The sequence below is a fragment of the Phlebotomus papatasi genome, chromosome 2 (assembly GCF_024763615.1).
Source record: "Phlebotomus papatasi isolate M1 chromosome 2, Ppap_2.1, whole genome shotgun sequence".
Classification (NCBI taxonomy): Eukaryota; Metazoa; Arthropoda; class Insecta; order Diptera; family Psychodidae; genus Phlebotomus; species Phlebotomus papatasi.
The window spans coordinates 63,097,566-63,119,692 of NC_077223.1; the positions used below are offsets into that span (position 1 = coordinate 63,097,566).

A 22,127-nucleotide genomic window follows, 5' to 3' on the forward strand; every position below is an offset into this window, starting at 1 on the left:
AAATTGACCTGTTTTTAATTAAATTTGCCTTTTTTTGAGGTACAAAATGACGTGAATTTCAAATTGTTTGCAATTTTATAGATCAAGTTACACGCCACAAAGCAGGAAAATTCAATAAAATGGTATATAAAAAATTTGTTAGAACATGAATATGATTTCAGATGCAATTTTGAAAGGATAATAATTTTTTATTGATCTCTGTAAAACAATTTGGCAAGGAGTTAAAGCTTTTTTGCGTGAAACTGAGCAGGAAATGGAGAAAAAAGAGTATTAAAAAAACACTTAAAAATTATTATTCAGCTAATAATTCGTTTAATATCACTAATAATGTTTTATTCTATGTACAATCACATTCATTTATGTCTTTTTTAGAGGCCATATTGCATTAAAAAACACTCAAAATATGTTTCTATACAGAATGTTTTTCAATTGTTACAAATAGAGCGATCTACTTAAATCCTAAACACTAATACAAAATTATAGTACATTTTTCACGTTTTGCTTTTTTTGAGATTTTTAAGTGATAAAGATAATTAATTTGTTCTTTCATTACTAAAATTTACGGGAAAATTTGTAATTTTTGTGATTTATAAAGCATTTTCACTTAAAGTACATTTTTTAGAGTTCTTTTTTTTTAGATATTCGAGAGGAACATTTTCCAGTAGTATAAGTATTTTTATAAGTACACTTTAGGTCTAGCTAGAAATTTTATTTTAGAGAAATTGCGTTTAAAACCTTGAAAAAATATTTTTAATTTAACTTTCTTCTACTTTCATTTTTAATATTACATATTTTTTTTAAATATGAATGGTTTTTTTAAGAAAACATAAAAAAAGCATTTCAAAAACTTCGAAAAATTCTGAATTTTGTTTGCTTTAGGAGTTTTTTTAATCCCCCTCAATTCTGAGATAAATCAGTTCATAAAGGTTGATTCATATCCTTCAATAAAGAACTTTAAGCCTCAAGTCAAATAAGTCACAAAGTAAAAAAATTAAAAGTCAAGCTGTTTTGGGTTCTCTTCAATTTTTAAATTAATTTAGAAAACCTTTGGAAATTTTAAATATATGAATATTAAAAAAAAATGAAATTAAAAAAATAAATAAATCCAAAGCGTCATTCGTGTTTGTGACATTACACATTTATCTTAAAAATTAATAAAGAGATATTCCCATTTAGTAGATAAATTTCACGACATTTTAGCTGGGATTTTTTACAATCTCATTAGTTATTTTTATAATATAAACAAAAAGGTTTTATCGTAAATTATACCCCTCAGTAATATGACAAATATGTAAAACTTAGATCTTTAAATCGAACTTTTTAAGTTGATGTGTATTGCCTGATTTAAAGCGCCAAATTGCTCTGAAAATTAATTTTTACTGCTCGAACTTCGGAGAGAGCAGTATAATAAATCCCTAGATTTTGAGTTATATTTCAACTCCTTACCCCCCAAGAAGTCGTATTTTGGTAGAATTTTCGAAATCTGAAGGTTCGAGTTTTTTGGCGTCACGCTGTTTGTCCGTATGTCCATCCGGCTGTCATCAACTCTAGAGGCCAAATGGTTAGAGATAGCGACTTGAGACCTAAGGGGGACCCCCCTATAAGTCAACCCAAGGATCGTTAACATGCCCCACCCCTTCCCTTCCCCTCCAAAACCATGTTTACCATGATTAACCATGATTACCCAGGCGGACATTTCGTCCTTAGACAAAAATAGCGTTGAATCATTCCTAATAACTGTTTTTCAAAGTCAAAGATTAAAAAGACACTAAGCGCATATATCAAGCGAATGGGTCATGTTTGGGCTTGTTGGAAAGGTCTTGGAATGTCCGACAAAACTGAACCGGTTCCAATCGGTTTTAAATCGGTAATGAACCAGTTCATAACCGATAAATAATTTTTATACGAAATTCAATTAAATTACTCCTGAGGTGTATTTTGGGAAATATTTTGAGTGATTTATAAGTCGGTTCAAATCGGTTGTGAACCGGTAATGAACCGGTTATTTACCGATAAGTAATTTTTGTTCGAATATAATTTTTATTATTCTTTAAACTATTTTGTAAAATCTATTGAGTGATTTATAAATCGATTCAAATCGGTTGAGTACCTGTAAACGGTAAATGATGCGAAAGTACTTTTGAGGTATAGCATCTAAATCACGAGTTCGAGCATTTCGCTCGTTTTCGTTTTAAGTAAAATGAATTAAACTAAAACGAATTGAATTTTCTGAATATTCTTTAGTTTTATTCTCAAAATCAAAACGATAATGTGAAACCAATTACTACGTGTATCAAAATGGGATTTATACGCTTATCGTATCAATATCTCTAACGATTATTGCGAAAAAATCATTGTTCAACGATTTATTGTTTGTAATAACAACTTTTTTTGTTGAATATTAAAACGATTATCGATTGAATTTTTCATATTTTTGTTTTGTTGTAAGTTAAAGGTTTTGGAATTTAACTACGAAATTTTAATTTTCAAATGAAAAATTTATATCAGCTGCGATATTCTTTGGAAAACTACAATAAAATCGTGTTACTCTCATTACATACGATAATCGTTTTAATTTGTTTTGTAGTGCATGTAAATTAAAGCAAATTCAAGCAAAATAATTAGTTATTTTTTGCTTTATTATGCTAAATATAAGTATTTCTGAAAATTAACATGATACTCTAATTTAAAATGTCTAAACAACATTTCACAGATTTTGAATAATCACCATTTTGATCGTGAGTATCGCTTCAAATTAAGCAGGTGCCAAAATTTTAGCACGGTTTTCTTGATCGAAAACTTTCATGGCATCAAAATTTCAACTCTTTTTTATCTCGAACATACTGCATATATCTATCTCACTCTATTTTTAAAGAAGATTACGTGCTATACGACTTCACTTATGGTTCCAGCATACCTTTTAGATCAGGAAAATTTTATGAAGTCGAAATTCGCACCCCTTTCTTTCTCAAAACTATTGTATATGTCTATCTCACTGTTTTGCACTCTTCTTCTTATTTTAAACATTACAACAAATTTAATTTAGCTCAAATTCGAAGTGTCAGAGAGCAGGATAGACATATGCAAAACTTTTTAGAAGGAAAGGGATGTAAATTTTGCTTTCGTGAAATTTTACTGATCTAAAAGGTGTGCCGGAGCCAATACAACTTAAATTCAATTTAGGTTTGAATACGACAATTTAGATCTCACGAAAATTTTGCGATCTAAAAAGCATTTCAGAAACTGAGGCATAAATATTCAAATTAATAATTTTAAACTTTATCTATCTCAGAATTAAGGGAATAGTTTTACAATATAAAATCTCTAGCAGTCAACACTGGATGATCACTATTTTTGAGAAAATGAATTTCGTGCTGAATAATTTAAAATTGCGATTTGAATAACAGGAAACCTGTTAAGAAGTTCCTGTTATCCAAATTATCCAAGAAATATTTAGAAATTCTTGTTCCAAGAAATTAAAGTATTTTTCTCGGAAAACTCAATGTTTATCCCTCAGTAATAATATTCCAGCACAAAATCCATAAGACTCTCTATGTATGTTCTATTTTAATAAATTCAACTAAAATACCTGATTTTTCTCAAGCATCCTCTTCTAATCCTGACTACAACATTCTATAATACTGTTATCTTGGCCTGTTCAGCCAAAACGAAGTCCTCATGAGAGGGCATTGAGTTTCATAGTGCTCTTGCTAGGCGTCCTGTACAGTTTCTGTGACCATATAGACAGGATGACCATTTGTGTGAGGATCACAATCTGCACGATGACTGAAGATAATGAAGACAATTTATTAACAAATTCTGGATTAACTGATTGGGATTATCTACAAATTTACTTACTGTTTTTGTACAGAGATGGAGTTAGTGGATACCAACAGGGAAAGGCTATACTAGAAACAATCGCATTCCCTATTCCTGGTTGTATCTTGGTCATCATAAGTACAAATTGAAGTGCAAAGTACTTGGGTCGGATGCGAAGATCTGGAAAATTGGGCGCCATCATGCGAACGATCATATTTAGTGCCCAGATGCATAAAAGAATGGATGTAATGATGAACGGTAGGAAGTACAAGAAGACTCGACTATAAAGTTGCTAGATAAAGAAAGAAAAATTAGATTCAAGAGTTATGGGTCCGGCACATCTTTTCGATCTGGAAAAATATCATGAAATCAAAATTCGCATATCTTTCTTTCTCAAACGTTATTCATGGTCTATTCCACTTTCGCACTATTCTTTATTTTTTTACCATTAGAAAAAAAATCAAGATTAAATGGTTTAAAATTAATTTGAGAGCCATAAAATGGATTAGACGTATACAAAACGTTTGAAAAAGAATGTAAACTGTGATTTCAAGAAATATTCCGGATCTGAAAGGTGTGATAAAAGCATTATAATTATTTCTTTTTGAAATGCTCAGAGGAATCCCCAAACAACTTACTAAAATCTTTTATTTATCACTCTAATTGCTAAATTAGTGATAAATTCATGCAAACGAAAAGAATTTTTGAGGAGTTTTCCGTCTGTTTAAATAAACCTTAATTTTTCTCAGGTTAGGATTGACATAACCTCACTTATTTTTCTTCACTCGAAAGAAACAGTCTTATGCCATTTTTTTCAGCAATATAATTCATGTTAATGAGATCAATGACTCAACTTTTTGTGACTTTTCAATTAACATTTCAATGTAGAAAGTCAGTGTTTTTCAATAAGACGAAAATTCGAAACAGCTAATGACTTCTAATTACCTTAAAATCCGAAGATAATCAAGGAATTTTTTTCTTTCAATTCGTCTTCCTATCTTTTTATTGTGCCTGACTGACTCCAATAATTAAAAATTGTCTGATTTTTTTTTCATTTTGTTATTTACGAGTCAAAAGATCATAATTTCAAGCAAAATAATTAGAGTTGCCCATAATGTGATCGTCATAAATTATCACTTTCCGCGTGATTGGTTATACTCTTAAATTAAGAGATCAACTTACGTCGTCTTCAATAAAGAGGACATTGAGTGTGATGAATAGGACTCCCTGGACAATTGGAAACTGCAGTACGAGTGTCCGAATAAGAAGAAATGTAGACTTGGAGGGTGGTCCAGGACGCAAGCAACAGCAGCAGCAACAACAGGGCGGCGTCCGCAGGGAAAAAGCATCGGTATTGGCTTGTTTTACAAAGTTAGTCTCTCCACCAGCGTAGTCTATAAATAGGCTGTCGGAAGAAGAATAATGTAGGATGAGTGTGTGGAAGGTCAGTACTAAAATTTACAGCAAAACATCCATTCAGAGTTGGTTCATTTTCTAGATTCATAAAAATTTAAATATTATTGAATTTTGGATTATTAAAGGATTTTTTGTTAGAATTTTTTTCATTATTCTCTTAATGAACAAAAACATTTTAATAATACATTTTTTCCTTTAATTTTTTTTATGTCCTCAGCCATACAAACTATAGTAAGGTGGGGTAACTGGATCGTTTTCCGAAGAGTGCTACTTAAACGCTTGTTTTTGGACTGATGAAATTCTTTTTTACTTCTTCTAAATCCATAGAATTATTCAGTGTTTCATTCAAAAACATAATATAAAAAAAATATCAAAAATATTAAAGAAAATTTATAAAATAATGATAATACTGAAATAAGTCAACATGCACTAACTGGGTCGCCTTTTCGTATATTCACTTTTAATTAAACTTTTGGATTTAAAATACTTTTTCCACAAAGAAAAAACAATAAATGTTTTCAATCAACTAGCTGCCAATAGCTATAATATCACTGCTAGAAAATTTTTAATTTTTACTTATTTAATGGATAAAAATATTATTTTTGCTTTTTCTCAAAGTTGAATAGCTATATTATGTTACTGTAGTGACTAAATTACGGAAATAAAAATATAAATATTATTTTAAGTGGATTAGTCATAACGATCCAGATAGCGAAGCGCCCGGATTAGCACACTTGACTGCATAAGGCCAATTATTAAAAATCTCACACATTGTTTGAAAATATAATACACTAGATAGACTTACGGCTTGAGGCGAGAGACGGCTTAGTGGGAAACCGATGGGAATGTAGTCTAATATTTGATTATAATTACGTTAAGCAGTCTCTTGGCTTAACCCTTTAAGAATATGTAGGAAACCGATGCCCGAAAAACAAAAACATTTTTTTTTTGACAATAAAAAGTTATCATGTTCTTTGTATAATCAGAAAAAATGGTTTTTGGTTTTCGGTCTTCGGTGTCCCATTCGCCCTTAAATTGCCAAGTCGTAAGTGTGTCCAGCACAAAACTATGATCAATCAAACTTAACCTAAATTCTAAAAACAGCGCTAAAATTTTCAAAGTACAAACGATTTTTTTTGTATTACAAATTGCAAATTTTAAACTCTGACATTAAAAAGAAAGATTATTTACATCTGTAACTAAAATTCTTACTTTATTATTATGTAATTCCAAGTATAATTCCAAAAAACCTAATAAAAAAAACATAACAAATCTTAACCCCAAAAACTTTCAATTTTGACTATTCATGTCATATTTCGAAAAATTGATGCCAAAGAATTCGAAGTTCTTTATTGGTTGCTTAAAATGTCAAATTTATTTTGCAATCTGATTTGAACCGAAGAAATCCGATCCATTTTACACACCAAAAATGTGTCGCAATAGTAGGTTTTCAAGGTTAAAGTCAATTTGGAATATCAAACTAATTACCTAAATTTATCCAGAGATATGAAGAATCCATTATAATTTCAAAATTTTGATTCTTAATTTTTCAAAGTATTGTGAATCTAATGTCCTCTGCACACTAGGAAAATTCATATTTGACAGTTTTTCCTATACAGGCGTAAGCTTGCTTATACGGATGTGATTTTCTCTAGTGCGTAAAGGGCCTAATGGTGTCTACACACTATAAGCAATTTTTATCAAAAATGGCCTTTTAAAAAAAAAAATCTGACGTTTCTGCCTACAAGGATAGGGGAAATTTTCTTTATAAAGGTTTTTTTTTTTAAAGAAAATTCTACTAGTGTGTAGAGACCATAAGGGGCCATGCACATTAATCGTTCGAAATAGAAAAATGGTTAGTTAAGACACACACCAAAGCGACTTAAATCAGGCCTAGATACTAGGGGTAAGTGGGGCACCTTTGAAATACAGCTCTTTATCCGTATTTTAAAATAGAATTGAGCCTTATCACAATTGAATTGAGCTTCACGAAAGGTTTGTTGAGCTAAATAATATCATAGTAAGGTCGAGTTTCGATTAAAAATGGGAGATCGACCTCTATTTTAAAAGCGTCCTAGTTCAAAAGTGCCCCATTTCACCCTACTTTTCCATGTTTTGTTAACTTAAGTGTAAACATTTTAAAATAGACCAAACGTTTAACTTTTATAGTGTGTGTCTCAACTAGTTTCGATTTACGGTGAAAGTTTCGATAAAAGTATAATATTATATTTCATTCCTGAATTCTTTTAAAACGCTTTTTTTAATAATTTTTTTTTCGTAAGCATTCAAGAAAAAATTCACCTAAAGTCCTCTACACATTGGAAGCAATTATTGTTAAAAACTGCATTTTTGAAGAAAATTGCCTGTAGTGCTCTAGATAGCAATATCAAAATTCTGTCAAAAATGCTATATTCGGCGAAAATTGTCCCCAATGTGTAGAGGCCTTAAAATCCGAAAAATGTGTTCTATTTAAATAGAAAAAAAAACATTTATTCAATCCTAACAAGACAAATAAAGTCACAGAAATCCTTTATCTAGCATATTTCCAACTCTACACTTCCTCTGATCAAAAAATAGTCGCTTGATCGATTTTCGGGGGACTTTTGGCTTCACTCACCAAATTAATTGATAGGTGCAGAAGGCGAAAGTCAAATGGGCCACAGTGTCACAGAGAAGGATGGCTCTCGGAACGAGGATTGACACAAAAGCAGCAGCTGACACAATCTGCAAGAGACACAAACAGATTCACTGATTAACCCTGGAAGATTAGTTTTTACGATGGAATTGAGAATAGTGGCAAGGATTTAATCAACATGAGCGAAAGCTTAATCTCTCATCTCAACGTTTGCTGATCTCACGCAATGTCAAGATATGCGAGATATGAGACTAAATCTCGGATGTTGTTAACTATGCAGACAGAATATTTGATAGCGTTTTGAGGAAGTACATAACCATTGACGAAAATTAAATTTCAAGTTCAAAGTCATTGGCATTCGAGCCATTGCATGATGATGATGTATTCGTGTCAGGTGCAAAATAGAACTGTTTGTCTCAAATTATCTGGCTTTCTGCCGAACCTCCCTCTGCGTCCAATTTTATCAGTAGATTTGTCCAACATTTGTGCGGTCAGTGAGGGATTGAGAATTTCAAGTATTTCCTGCCGAAATATTTTACGTAATTATTCCGCAAAAAAAACTTTAAAATGAAAATCACAACGGGTGAGAATTTCATATAAGGTTGCGCTTTTAGTGACCAATTAGCTGGCCATTTAATAATTAACATGTAAGGGAGTTCTGATGATGCTCCTGAGACACGATACTCTGGGTGGGCTGTGATCGATTACACACTGATGAGGGTGCATTAGAATAAATTGGCAATTAAATAAGAGTAATGAATGAAAGAGAGAGGAAGAATACCTCAAGGCACAGCAGCTCTATCAGTAAACGTATGCGGTGTACGTTACTTTGCACTTATGGTTGGAAAATATCTAAAGAAACTCCCTTATGTCTTAATATTAAAATTAAGTTCGCATATCATATACAGTCAAAGGTTGATATTTCTAGAAATTTAGCCATTATTAATACCAATTATCTCGTACAACACACCAAACTCTCCGTAATCCGAGACACTCCTCTTATAACCGAAGCGAAGCATAGTAAAGACACAGTTTCATCGTCTAAAAGTGTCTTGGCTGAAAGGTAACTTACTTCTTCACCAATGCACTCTAAATACACAAAATGTTGTTAATGTTCGAAAAATTCGAACTAAATTTCGAAATAAAATGAAGCCTTTTAATGACGACTCAATCTGATGAGCAAATTTCTGAAAAATATTCCCTATATTTACAGTGGACTTACAGATATTTTTTCATCTTAAGAACTGACTTATACTTAGACGTCGGTATTTCTTACCGTTTACTCTACTACAATGCACACTAGAGAAATTTATGTCAATATTTGCAAGTTTTACCTACACAAGAGTATTCAATTTGTTTCAATATGGACATAAATTCCTCAAGGATGTAGAAGCCATAACTCTAGTTCCAGATTCGAAAATTATGCAGTCTGATTGGAAGTTTCAAAACGTCTCAATAAATCCGAATGTGAATGAATCGGTTTTGAATTTCGAATTTTCGAATTCAAATAATAAAAAAATAGAAACATTTTTGTAAATGGATGGGTCCGGACCGGTCCGGACGTTCAAGCATAGTCTGCTATTCTGTAGTTTAGTATATTAGGGGAAAGTGACCATGCTTGATACTGTAAAATGATGTCCAAGGTTTGTAATTTTTTTCTAATTAACACACAAACCGAAGCGATCTTCCAATATGACAAAAAAATGTCTCACTTATTAGGTTCATAATTCAACCTCAAATAGTTCCTGGAAATCCTCAGATTTTCCTCAAGAAGAAAAGGGAAATTCAGTGGCGATTTTTATACAAGTTGGGTCCGGGGCCTTCCTGTATAATAATTGATTCGACAATTCGGAGGCCCATTTTCACAGCAAAAAATTCACCGGATACAAAAAATTGCACATCAATATTTAGACGGAACTCTAATCTATCTGCTTAAATCGTTTGTACGACTGGTTATTAGTTTTAAAATCACTTTTATGTAATTTTTCTAAGCCATGTTTTTATGACATTAGGGCGCTAGCGAAAACCATTTTTTCACTTTTAGTCCATGAAAAAGTCACTCTGCAACCTTAAAATTCAGGCAACAGGGTTGAAGATTATGTCAATTGTCGATAAAATTGGCGGATTGCAATATGTGTAATTATGAAATAATCACATCTAATGATATAGTTGCCACATTAAAATTATCATTCATGGACCCTTCTTAAAATATAGGATGGACACAAGTAGAATTTATGAATTTGTCACCACCCACAAAAACAGTGTCCACCAAGTAAAAATAATTTTACATAAATATTAGTACTGATGACCCCTCTATGTGCCTATGATAGTAGTTTTCCTGAACAGCGACATTAATTAAGAAATACTTATGAAATATCATGTATCGAAATTACAGTTTTGGGCCTATTTTTGATTTTTGCTTCCTGAAACTAGGAAAAAAGAGCTAGGATCCTAATTTTTTTAGGAAATGTGAGGCTTAGCACCAGCTATTGAAATATATTGCAATGAGTCATAACTATTGATTAACATAGGAAAAAAATAGATATTATCAAGCTTGGATCGTATCAAGCATGGTCACTTTCCCCTACTAACTTTAGATATTTTAATCGATTTTGATTATCTTGCCTGTTATGGAACAGCAATTTCAAACCGGAAGATCTTTCGACCACCAACTCTAATGACGCTTCATTTTTAATTTCTAAAAAACTTTACGTAACATCAGTTTCACAAATATGTGATTATGAAAAAATTATTGTGCGGTTAAAACAAAGAGTTGAAATATTTTAAAAATATTTAAACTTAACTTCAAATATTATTTTCCTTTTACTGAGATTTTGAGTTTCCCCTAAATAAAATATAACTTATTATAGTCAAGATATTTTTCCACAAATAATGTTGGCTACACAGTGAATTTACTACAAAGCTAGGATTTTCGTTTATAGGGAACCAGTGCCACACCTTGTGAAATTAATGTTGGTACATCAAAGAAGTTAATTGTTGGTAAGAAGCAATTTTACAATTTTAGAGCCTTTCCCTTGGCCTTTCCTTTGTTTCAATTTCACTTACTTGATAAATGCCACAGAGCAGGAGTGTCCTAGCTAGAAAGTCTTTAGGTGTCCTCCGTACGAGTTTATTCAGGTTTCTGTAGTAAATCATGAGTGTGATGAGAAAGAGAAATCCTCCAGCTGCTGTTAGTCCCATCAAGAGTGGCGTCATGGCCATAATGTACTCATAGAAGGACGGAATGGCATTGTTTGAGCACTCCTCAATATTCTCAACGACTTCAAAATCCGTTGAATTCATGTTTGAGTCCTCTTTTGCGTCTTCTGCAAGGAAAATTAAAACGCAATTAGACTGCGATGATGCAACTTCATCCACAATCGATCCAATGATTGGTAAATAATTGCCTTGATGATTGTCTGCCTGTCACGAGTTGCAACTGAACATGTGCACAAATCCCACGAGAAGCAAAAAACGAAAAATATGAACAGAGAAATTTTACGATCAATGTTTGACCCAGAAATAAAGAAAGGTTCAGTCATCGAATGAGAATGAGGTTACGAAAGATCAAGGAAATTTTCCGGGATATCTGTTTGTGTCTCATTGCCATGAAACGTTTTTCCAGTTAAGATATTTTTCTCAAGATCACGGACAAATTAGTAGCTTCAGTTAAATCATTTCGAGATTTAAAGATAGAATATAAATGTTCTAAATGATTGATGGTTGATTTAGAATAAACTTCCTGAAGCAATATAAGGGAAGAGTACCAGCGATCGGCAGTGTTCCTCGGATCGTCAGGTTATTACCGTATTGTTGCTCCAAATCAAATAATTTTTTAAAAATTATTAGCTACTTTTTACCAATTAACTCTTACAAGAATGCACAGCATTAGCTCTGATTTGATTTATAAAATCAAATTTCCGTGAGACACCTGATTGAATTTGTGACGATCCGAGGTACAGATTGCAAGTTTGCAATTACACCTAAATTTTATTAATTTATTGTAAAAATTAAAAATTCAAATACACAGATATAGTTAAATGGATCACTAATATACCAATTAGCATGCACAAAAATACCAAATAGTATTTTGAGGCTTATATTTTCAACTAATTATCGAGAATGTCTCTTAACATTCCGATCCGGGGTGCTCTTCCCTTATTTCTAGAATTCTTTTCCTAAAGTGCTTTATTCTAAAGTTGTGACCTCTCTTAACGAGAAAGAATAGTTTCAAAGTTCAGAAGCTATGTTTCAACCTCATAAAAATTTATTAAAAAAAAATCTTGAACAAATTAAAAGATAAGTTATTTGAATTAATTAACTTAATTACTTTAAAAGTCTTTTTTCGTGAAATTTATGATACTGTTTGTGGTTTGTTTTAAAAACATTTTATAGGACTATAAAAGGATAGTATTTGGAAATTAAAAAATAAAACAAATCCAAAATTAAAAACGAAGTATAGGAAAAGGAGTGAAGGAATGGAGATGATGCGTGAAATTACCGAGTTTATATCTAACACAAAAACTCAAAAGCGGTTCCAGAAGTTGTTTTTTTTTCATTAAATTGCTTCGCAAAATAAACTTACGAAACTCTGTACAGAACTCGTAATGACGATCACTTCGCAAATTGTAATACACTTTTTCCCCTCTTCATTGTTACAAATTAAATTTAATTCAACTCAAAATGTTTAATTTCTGTTTTTAATTATAAAAACAAATCGTAAATTAGTTAATGGTAATTTGTTAGAAACGGTTCAGGTTTTGACTGTGAAACGTTGATCTAATAAAAAATATTTTATGGTAATATTATAAAATTATATTAACTTATTATTAATATTATGATTAATATTCTATTTTTAAAATTCTTTAAGCCTTAGATTTGGAGATTCCTAATGATTAAATCAATGAGGGGATTAGGACACTTTTTTAAAGACTCATTATAGTTGAATCTTTCTTTTTCCAGACTATCTTTAAAATGTATTTTAAAATCAAAGTTAATATATTGATGATATATAGAATCATTGTAGGGTCCATGACGACTTAAAGTTAATACTATCTCTACTATCTCTTATCGTTCAATTTCTAGAACTTACAAGCGACGGACAAAAACTAAAACGTCCTTTATTCTCAAAACTTTGTATTCCTAAAGTTTTATCAAATTGGATAGAGAAAGAGGAAAAGTGAATGCAACTCAAGGTAAAAGGATTATTACATGTTGTTGCCTCTTTGAGCTCAAACAATAAATTAATTTCAGGTATTGGTCCATACATAACACATTTCTATGCAATTATAATGCCAAAGGGTACTTATTAAAGCCAATCTGATACAGGCAACAGTTCCCCTGAATTTAAAATTCAAATTTAATTTTATAAAATTATATTTTTTCCTCCTGCATATTTTACTTTTACTTTATTTTCCAATAATTTTGGATATAGCGGTATTAGAATTCTTTATTATTTCAAAGTTGGTATGAGAAGTAAAATATTGTTTTGCATATCATTAAATCTAGCAAAAGTATATTGATGAAAAATAACATATATTCTTTTAATTTTAAAATACAATCATATATTTTGCATTCAATAAAAACAATAAAAATATATTACAGTGGTGCTTGTAGTTAAATTAGTGAATATTAGTAAAATATAAACCTAAAAGCACAATCGAGGATTTCAGAATATTCAAATTTATTAAGAGAGATAAAAATGTATTTTGCACACTAAATCATAAAATGTAATTTTTATACTTCTACATAATATAATGGCTTCAAATATTGCAGTAAATATTTAATAACAAAGCATAATATGCTAGAGACATTGCATAAGTACATAAATATAGCATGACTTACAAAATATTCTGACTATATCACGTAGCAGGAAGTAATATTGGGAAAATTTACGAGAACACTTCACTTTCAGTGCATACAAGTTTATTGAGGAAGCTTTATCCTTTTGATATCAATTTGTATATACTTATTCAAAGTATATACACGTTAACACCAAGTAATTCATACTATGTAATAAGTACAAGTTTATGTAACATAATCCACGTTTCTTTCATGCATTGCAAACTAATGTAGTAACATAAACTTAATCCCTTTAACTTTTGAGAGGATTCACCTAAGGATTCACCTTTCATTATTAATTGAATTGCTTTATAAGGCTCGTAAAAACTTACAATGCGTAACTCCAACTCCAACCATCACTAATCTCATAAGAGCTTTAAAATTTATTGTTATTTTTTCTGTGGCTACCATTTACTCGTGATACTTTGTTTTGTGGGATCAAAAGTCTAAAAATAAGAAAAAAAACAAGAAAAATAGAGAATACAATAGCCTAATTCAGAAATTACTCCAAATAGAAATTTTTCACAACTCATAATGGGAATACTCAATTTTTCTTTAATAACAGTTACTATTTTTTTAAATGTATTTACGATGTCACAATCCTATTATTATCTGATACTACATGCTCCAAATAAATCGAAAATCCATTCATATTGATATAAGTTTTAATTAAAAATATTTCCATTTAGAAATCCGAAAGTGGTATAGTAACATTACGGAAATGTTAAGTTTACGCTACAGTATTTATCCGAAATCAGTGTAAATATTACCTCTTATAGGTGTATTAGGGGTTAAAGTTATCCTTTTTCATGTAAATTTTACCCTTAAAAGGTGAAAAATAATATGAAAAAAAAAGTTGGTATATCTTTATACCTAAAACTATTACCGTTATGACGAAAAAAGTTAATCGTAACTTCTCTTTTTTTGTCATTAAAATTAGCATTTTTGTCTTAGAATTTTCTATCTGGTAACAAATCCGTTAATCATCCTAAGCTCATATAACTTGAAGTGAGTCATATAGTAAACCCTGTAAAATAAACTCAAGCACTCAACAGAGTTGTATTTTAAAGAATTAATAAAACAAAATCTTTGTGATAAGATTAACTGTGATGTAGGGTGGTTGCATAACTATTGGCCATCTCGCAAAAAAATTAATTCTTTTTAACAAAATTCTCAGTAACTGATGTACTAATTTTCAAATTTAAATAAAAAATGATCGCCCCAGGTCACGAGTATAGCCTTTAGGTAACAATACTTTTGAAAAATATTATATAAGAGCTAAATATGTTTTTTATTAATATGAAAAGTTTCCTTCTATTAAAAAAGATACAGTTACAAATTCAATTTTGTTACAATACTCGAACTCCAATATTCGAACTCCACAGGAAGAACAGTATATATAATCGACATTAGTAGTAGATATATATTATAATACAAAGGAGTCGAATATATTTTGACTCCTTATTCTTCTCTAAAGAGTCGTATTTTGGTTGAATTTTGGAAGTCTGAAATATCGAGTTTTTTTTTACTTTCTCTCCAAAACCATATTTTTGGGATTGCTTTCCCAGGCGGACATTTCGTCCTTATACAAATATACCATTGAATTATTCCTAATAGCGATTTTTCGAGGTCAAAGGCTTAAAAAGTTCTAGAGAGCGAATATGTCATCAGAATGGTTTCATGTTTGGGTTCGTTGGAAAGGTATTGGAAATTCCGATAATTATGATCTAGTTGCAATTGGTTCTGAATCGAATATACTTGTGCATAGCCGGTAACTAATTTTTATCTGAAAATCAATTTTATTAATCCTTTTTTCCGATCTTTTGAGTAATTTGTGAAGTAGTTCAAATAAGTTGAGAATCGGTAAAAGGTAAGTCATGCGAAAATACTTTTGACTTTGAGGTATAACAATATTGCCACGAGTTCGAGAACTTACCAAAGCCAGGAATGCTTTACCACCCTTTTTTTTCTATGAAGCGCAACTTTGCAATTTTCACAAAAACCATTTAATCTGAATGAGGATGGAAAGAAACCCAAAAAAATAGAAGACCTCGAGAATCTAATTCTAAAAATATCTTTTTTGAAATATAAAGAAATTGTGGATTCAAAAATATCAGCAGAAAAGACTGAGTAAAAAAATCGGAATGTGAAATATAACAAAAAGTGACAAAAAATACTTTTCCGTTTAAATAATTATGATTATTTTGGCAAACACCTAAAGAAATCTAAAACTCTATGCAAATAAAAAAAAACAACTAAAACTGAAAGTAATATACTTAAGCCTCTGATACATCCCTTAGATCAGGAAAATTTCATGAAGTCAAAACTCACATCTCTTTTTCAAAGATTTTTCATCTGCTTATCCTCTTCTTCTTTTAAATATTACAACAAATCCAATTTAGTTCAATCTATTTTAAGATTTGAAAGGACGGGATAGAAATTAAAGCAAAAAATTTCGACTTCAGGATTGCTTTTTGATCTAAACAGTGTTCCGGAAGTATTAAAATCAAAATAAATTTACTTTTTTATTAAATTGAATTTTATGTTATTCTTATTAATTTTTCAAATTGGAAAATTGTTATGTCTCCAGCACAACTTTTAGATCGGTAAAATTTCATGGAATCGAAATTCATATACTTTTCCTTCTCACACGTTTTGCATGTCTATCTCACTCTTTCGTACTCAAAACTGGATTAAACTAAATTTAATTTGGTGTGATATTTAAAAGAAGAAGAGTGCAAAATAGTAGAACAGATACAAAGTTTTTAAAAGCGAAAGGATTGTGAATTTTGACTTTATGAAATTTCCCTGATCTGAAAGACGCACCGGAGCCATTAGGTATTAAACGATTAGGTATTAAACGATTTAAAAAATAATCTAGAGTTTCGAATTTGACAGCTAGAACGACGACATTTTTTTCGGGGGGGGGGGGGGTTGACTTTTTTCGATATTGTTTCGGAGGAAGTGAGTCATATTTGAATTAGGGCAGCTTTAAAATGGATCTGTTATCTTCTATTTTTCAATAAAACTGAACCTTAATATAGTTTAATTTAGCCAACAGATCAATTGTGAAGGTAAAATACGTTAAGATAAGGCTAAATATCAATTAAAAATTTGAGAAAAAAAAAAACAAATTTCAAAAACTGACCCAATTTAAGGGTGCCCTGCCCCACTTCCCTCTAAGTATAGCGAAAAGTATCATCACTGAGAAAAAATAGGGTGCGATTAAAATTTTTTCCTCATAACTTTAACACTTTTTAGGTATAAAAATATATCAACATTTTTTAATGTTAATTATACACCTTTTTAAGGGTGAAATTAACATGAAAATAGGGTGATTTTAACCCCTTATACACCTAAAAAGGGTAATATTTACACCGATTTTGGATCAATACTGCAGGGTAAAATTAACATTTCCGGAATGTTATTTTAACTTTTTCGGATTTCTCTCAGTGATTGAATAGAAATATTAATAAAAATTTCATATTATTCAGTGAAAAAGGACGAAAACCTTAAACGAACCATGAGAGATGACTCTACCCTACTTATTTTTATAATCGCAAAGATTTTTTGCTAATAGTAAGTGTTCAGTTTTTCTCATAGTCATCCGAGTCCAACCTTTATCTCTTTTTATTAGTTTCGCCATGTTTCGCAAGAAATGGTGCGATTTGTAAAGATTGCAATATGTAAATTTAAGGTGAACTCTTTAAATCTAAAAACATTTGACGTCAATGCCTAGACATGAAAGACTTCCATCTGATGGTTCTACGGTTCCGGTAGGGTGGCTGTAGCCCCATAAATTACACTTAAATCGAAGAGGAAGATCTATAATTTGTGCCTTTTCATCTCAATATGACATCATATGACTTCTTTTTTGTATGAATGAATGGTTTTTTTTTTTAACTCTGAGATTGTGAACCTCACATGGAACCCAGCGAATAGGCTAGGGAGACCATCACTTAATCACATGCAAATGTTTCGTTTTCATTTGAGAAGATTACATAAATTAAGATAATGAGCATCTCTCTCTCTCACTCATGATAAATTATATTTCAGAGACTTCTATTCATTTTTCTCTCCCAGAATCGAAACCCAGAATATATTTCACGGTCATCCCCCACGATTAATTTGCCGCTCTACTGACTGGTTTTTCTTAAAGTTGCAAGAGTTTCTTCAAAAAAGGAGATTGTTACACATTTATGCTGGCAATAATATTAAGTAATACTGAAAAGATGAGTGTGAAATTCTTTAAAAGAAATAACACTTGGATGAATGCACGAACGGCAATAATTTCACTTTTTTCTCACACAATTTTCATTTATTGAAGTTTATAGTCGAGGGGTCAACAAATCCACCCATAAAGTGAGTGTTTTATGCTTTTGGAGGCCATGTACTGAAACTGTGTCATCGTCTTTTTATGGCAATTGATCTTTCGAGAGGGAAATCAATATAAAAATCGCTAAAGGTTTCGAAGTATTCCGTCGCAAAGAAAGAGTTAATTTTGTCACATTGAGTTGCTTCAAATATTTATAACAAGAAACTTCTTTCACGCGACAACTAATCGATAATAATGGTTACAACCCAATTAATTTCATTACAAAATTACTTCTGGGAGCGTCTCTAGAGGGATTGAATAATTTTGGCAGCAAAACCAATGTCAATTTTGTGCTCAATTTCACACTAAACTTTTTCCTCTCTTTTTCACTAAACAATATAAATTTTTTGAACTACTAACCCCCTGATTTTTTTAGCAATCTAAAAATCATGTAAAATTGTTTCACACATTTCAGTAAAAAGAATCATGTAAAAACTATCGATCACATAATAACTTTTTATCACTTTTTTATCTTATGAATTTCCCATTTAGTATATAATTTCTCAATATAGAATTGCCTCTTTTAGTCACTCTTTAAACACAGAAATGCGTCGAATTCACCAACTTGGAACAGCAAAAAAAAAATAAAAGTCAACCTCAATTTCAGTTGCAAATTGGATACAGTGAAAGTCCCCCCAAAAAATAACAACCATCAACAGGTGAATTTTCACAACACCCCCTGAAGAATAATAGACAAAAGACGAAATGAGAGGGGGCTTTTTGCACCAAGAAATAAAAGTCACAGAGGTGAATCGGAGCACAAGAAAGCGCGCCAAAGTGACGAGATGATTGATGAAATTTCACGTGGAGCGTAACAATTCACCTCAATATTCACGGCAATTTTTGCAAAGAAGTCGCGTCTTTTTTTTACCTGTTGCTCAGGTGAAGGTTAATGTACCACAGGCAAGGAGGTTGCGCGCCAAAAAGCACATTCTCGGACCGAATGTGCAGATCAGACTGGCGCATCGCGCTACACGGCTCAACTTACTTGCCAAGAAACACGCGGACTTTCGGCGATGAGTGGGAGCTGAAGCGGCCGCACCCGAAACAAAATTGCTAGGGGAATAGTAGGTAATACGGCCAAGGACTGGTAGAGAAGCACAATATTTTTTTTTAGAGGGAAAAATTTTATATAAAATTTAGGATATTTTCTATCATACTAATATTCAGGCTATAGAAGGTATAGAAGGTATTATAAAAGTACTGTGATATGTTTTATTTAACAAGAATAAACAATTTAATATTTTAGTAAAGCGAAATATATCGTGCAAAAAATAATAATTCCTAAAAAATGCTCAAGAAAGTGAAATAAAACACATATTTTGTGGTTGTGATTTATTTAATGTTAATCGCTGCACTTTACACTATTCTTTACACGAAACGTAGCATTGTATAATTAGCTGAGATTCTTTACAATCTCAGCTTTTGTAATCACAGGTGAAATGCGACCTCGTCAGATCGGGCCCAAATTTTCGATTTACGCGTTTTGACACTCATAGATCACGAATATCATATGCGCTAAAAATCGATTTTCGTGGATGTCCGTCCTGTCCGTCCCGTCCAGAGTACAAACGGAAAGAGTTATCGACAAGCGGTTTTCCGCAAACGTTAAATATCGATAAGTGGCTAGAAGTTGACGATGTCACACCCAACCCCCACCCCCCCATCCCCATTTTGGAATACCACCAAAATTTTGTTTTCTTAATAACTCAGCCCCTATGGCATCGATTGGGCTCAAATTAGGTGAGATTCTTAACAATCTCACCTACTATAATCCTAACAAAATTTCATGTCGTCCGATCGACCTCAAATTTGGCCAAAATGTGTTTCGCCACTTCCTGATTCCGAATATATATGTGGCTAAGTTACGTTCCCGGCCGGCCGGCCGGCCGGCCGCTCTTTGGAGCTTAATAGCTCCTAAACTAAAAAAGATATCGACTTGCGGTTTTCGGCAAAGGTTATATATCGGGTGAAAATTGCAACTTGGTGCATAGACCCCCACCCCCCACCCCTCCTTCCGCCATTTTGAAGACCCCCCTTTTTTTGTTTTCTCAATAGCTCCGCCCCTATGGCATTCAGCGGACTCAAATTTTAGTATGTTATAGCTGGGCCTTAGAGCTTTCCATCAATACCAAACTTAAGGTCCCCCGACCCCCCTGACCCGAGCTATAAGGGTCCAAAAAAAATTTCTAAAAATGGCCATAACTCCGGTTCTAATTGTCAGAATTTAAAAAGTGAGGGCTTTTTGGAAAGCTCTCGTGAAATGCCACTTCCCCTTCTAACATCTCAAGTTCATAAAACCACCGCTAGGGGCGCTTTTTTTAAAAAGAAAATTTTTAAATCTTAAAAGTTAAATAACTCAAAAATTCCATTGTGCATCGGGCTAAAAATTTAGTATGTTGTAGCCGTTGATTATACCTATCAAACAAAAAAAACCTTAAGTCGATCCATAACCCCTGACCCGAGCTATAAGGGGTCAAAGTTCGAACATTGACCGGCCTCTATCTCCGGTTCTAATTAACATAGCGACCTAAATTTTACCTTTTTGGTTTCGTCTCGATGAGCACTTTCAGATGAAAGTTCAAAAAGTCACCACAGGTGGCGCTGTGATAGCGTCAAAATTCATCGAAATTCAAAGTCACTTTTCTCAAAAACGGCATTGTGCAAGTTAGTGAAATTTTAGTATGTTGTAGTCCAGTCTAGGACGTTTCCAAAATGGTGCGTATGCGCGCTGTGTTTAAAACAGAACCGGAGATATGAGGGGTCAAAATTCACAAAATTCAAAAAATCATATCTCCGGTTCTATGTGACCGATTTTGATGAGTGAGGGCTTAAACGAAAGATCTCACCAAATACTACAACTTTCTAGAATATTTGAACTTCGTGGGACCAACACCAGGGGCGCCACAGTCGAAAAACCAATTTCAATATCACATAACCTCAATTATCTCGACTGTCGCTGAACCGATTTTGATGATTACTTCGACATAATTGTAGAACACATTTGTCTCTACATTTCGCCCATACATCATTTTCCGCTCAGACTACGCTATCACTCCGATTTTGCCGTTTAAGTGTGAAAAAAATGATTTTTCCCATAAAAACGCTTTGAAATCACTCAGATGCCAATTTGACTGCCTCTACTCCACCAAGACACTTAAAATAGGGTTTTAAATGGAAAGTCCCACAAAATACAACAATTCTTTGATATAGTTGAAGCTCAACAAATGACTACTTGGGGCACTCTGGATGAAAAAACGAGTTAAGAAACAAAAAACCTCGCTTATCTTGGCTTCTGAGTAATCGATGAGTTCAAGTTCTACGGCAAAATTATAGAGAACATTCTGGTCTACATTCTGGTCCAACTTCAGCTCTAAATCGAATTTGCATGCACTCCGAGTTAGCTCACGTTAAGAATCTCACCTACATAAGCCGGTTAGGATTATCTGTCCCTTTTAATATGTTATAGCTGGGCCTAAGAGCTTTCGATCAATACCAAACTTAAGGCCCTGCAAACCCCCTGACTTGAGCTACAAGGGGTCAAAATTTCAATTTTCAAATGGGCATATCCCCGGTTTTAATTATCGGAATTCGAAAAAAAATTAGAGTTTTGGAAAGCTCTCGTGGAGTACTACAACCTTTATGACACCCCAATTTCATCCAATTTAATCGAAGATCCGATTAATCGAAAAATGGATTTACGAAAATTTATTTTCGAATATTTCGAAAACTAGACTATGCTTTCTCTTTAAATTTTAATATGTTGTAGCTAAGATCGAGACCTTCCCAACGGTGGGTCACACTCCTCCCTCGATGTTCCCTGACCCGAGCTATAACCAAAAATGTTTTAACCGGACTGCATTTTCTGTGTTTATGAACGGATTTCGATGTAATTTTAGCATATATTATATCTGAGAGCAAGACCTTTCTAATGATGGGTCCCATCCATCTGTCTCTACCCCAACCCAATGTACCCCGACCCTTACTATATCCATATGGACCGGACTCTATCTCTAATGTTTATTAACGGATTTCAATGAA

The 22,127-nt window shown here is 32.2% G+C and overlaps 1 protein-coding gene across 1 annotated transcript; it reads right to left on the bottom strand.

Annotated features, from left to right (window-relative positions):
* Nucleotides 1-289: 289 nt before the first annotated feature.
* On the bottom strand, nt 290-19,045 carry LOC129802636 (organic solute transporter alpha-like protein). Its single transcript, XM_055848607.1, has 6 exons — nt 18,958-19,045; nt 10,937-11,196; nt 7,853-7,959; nt 5,002-5,224; nt 3,859-4,111; nt 290-3,786 (listed from the first exon to the last, which is right to left on the bottom strand). The coding sequence occupies exons 2-6, from the start codon at nt 11,171-11,173 to the stop codon at nt 3,677-3,679; spliced, it is 930 nt and encodes a 309-aa protein (XP_055704582.1). The 5' UTR covers nt 11,174-11,196; nt 18,958-19,045; the 3' UTR covers nt 290-3,676.
* Between the last annotated feature and the right edge of the window lie 3,082 nt (nt 19,046-22,127).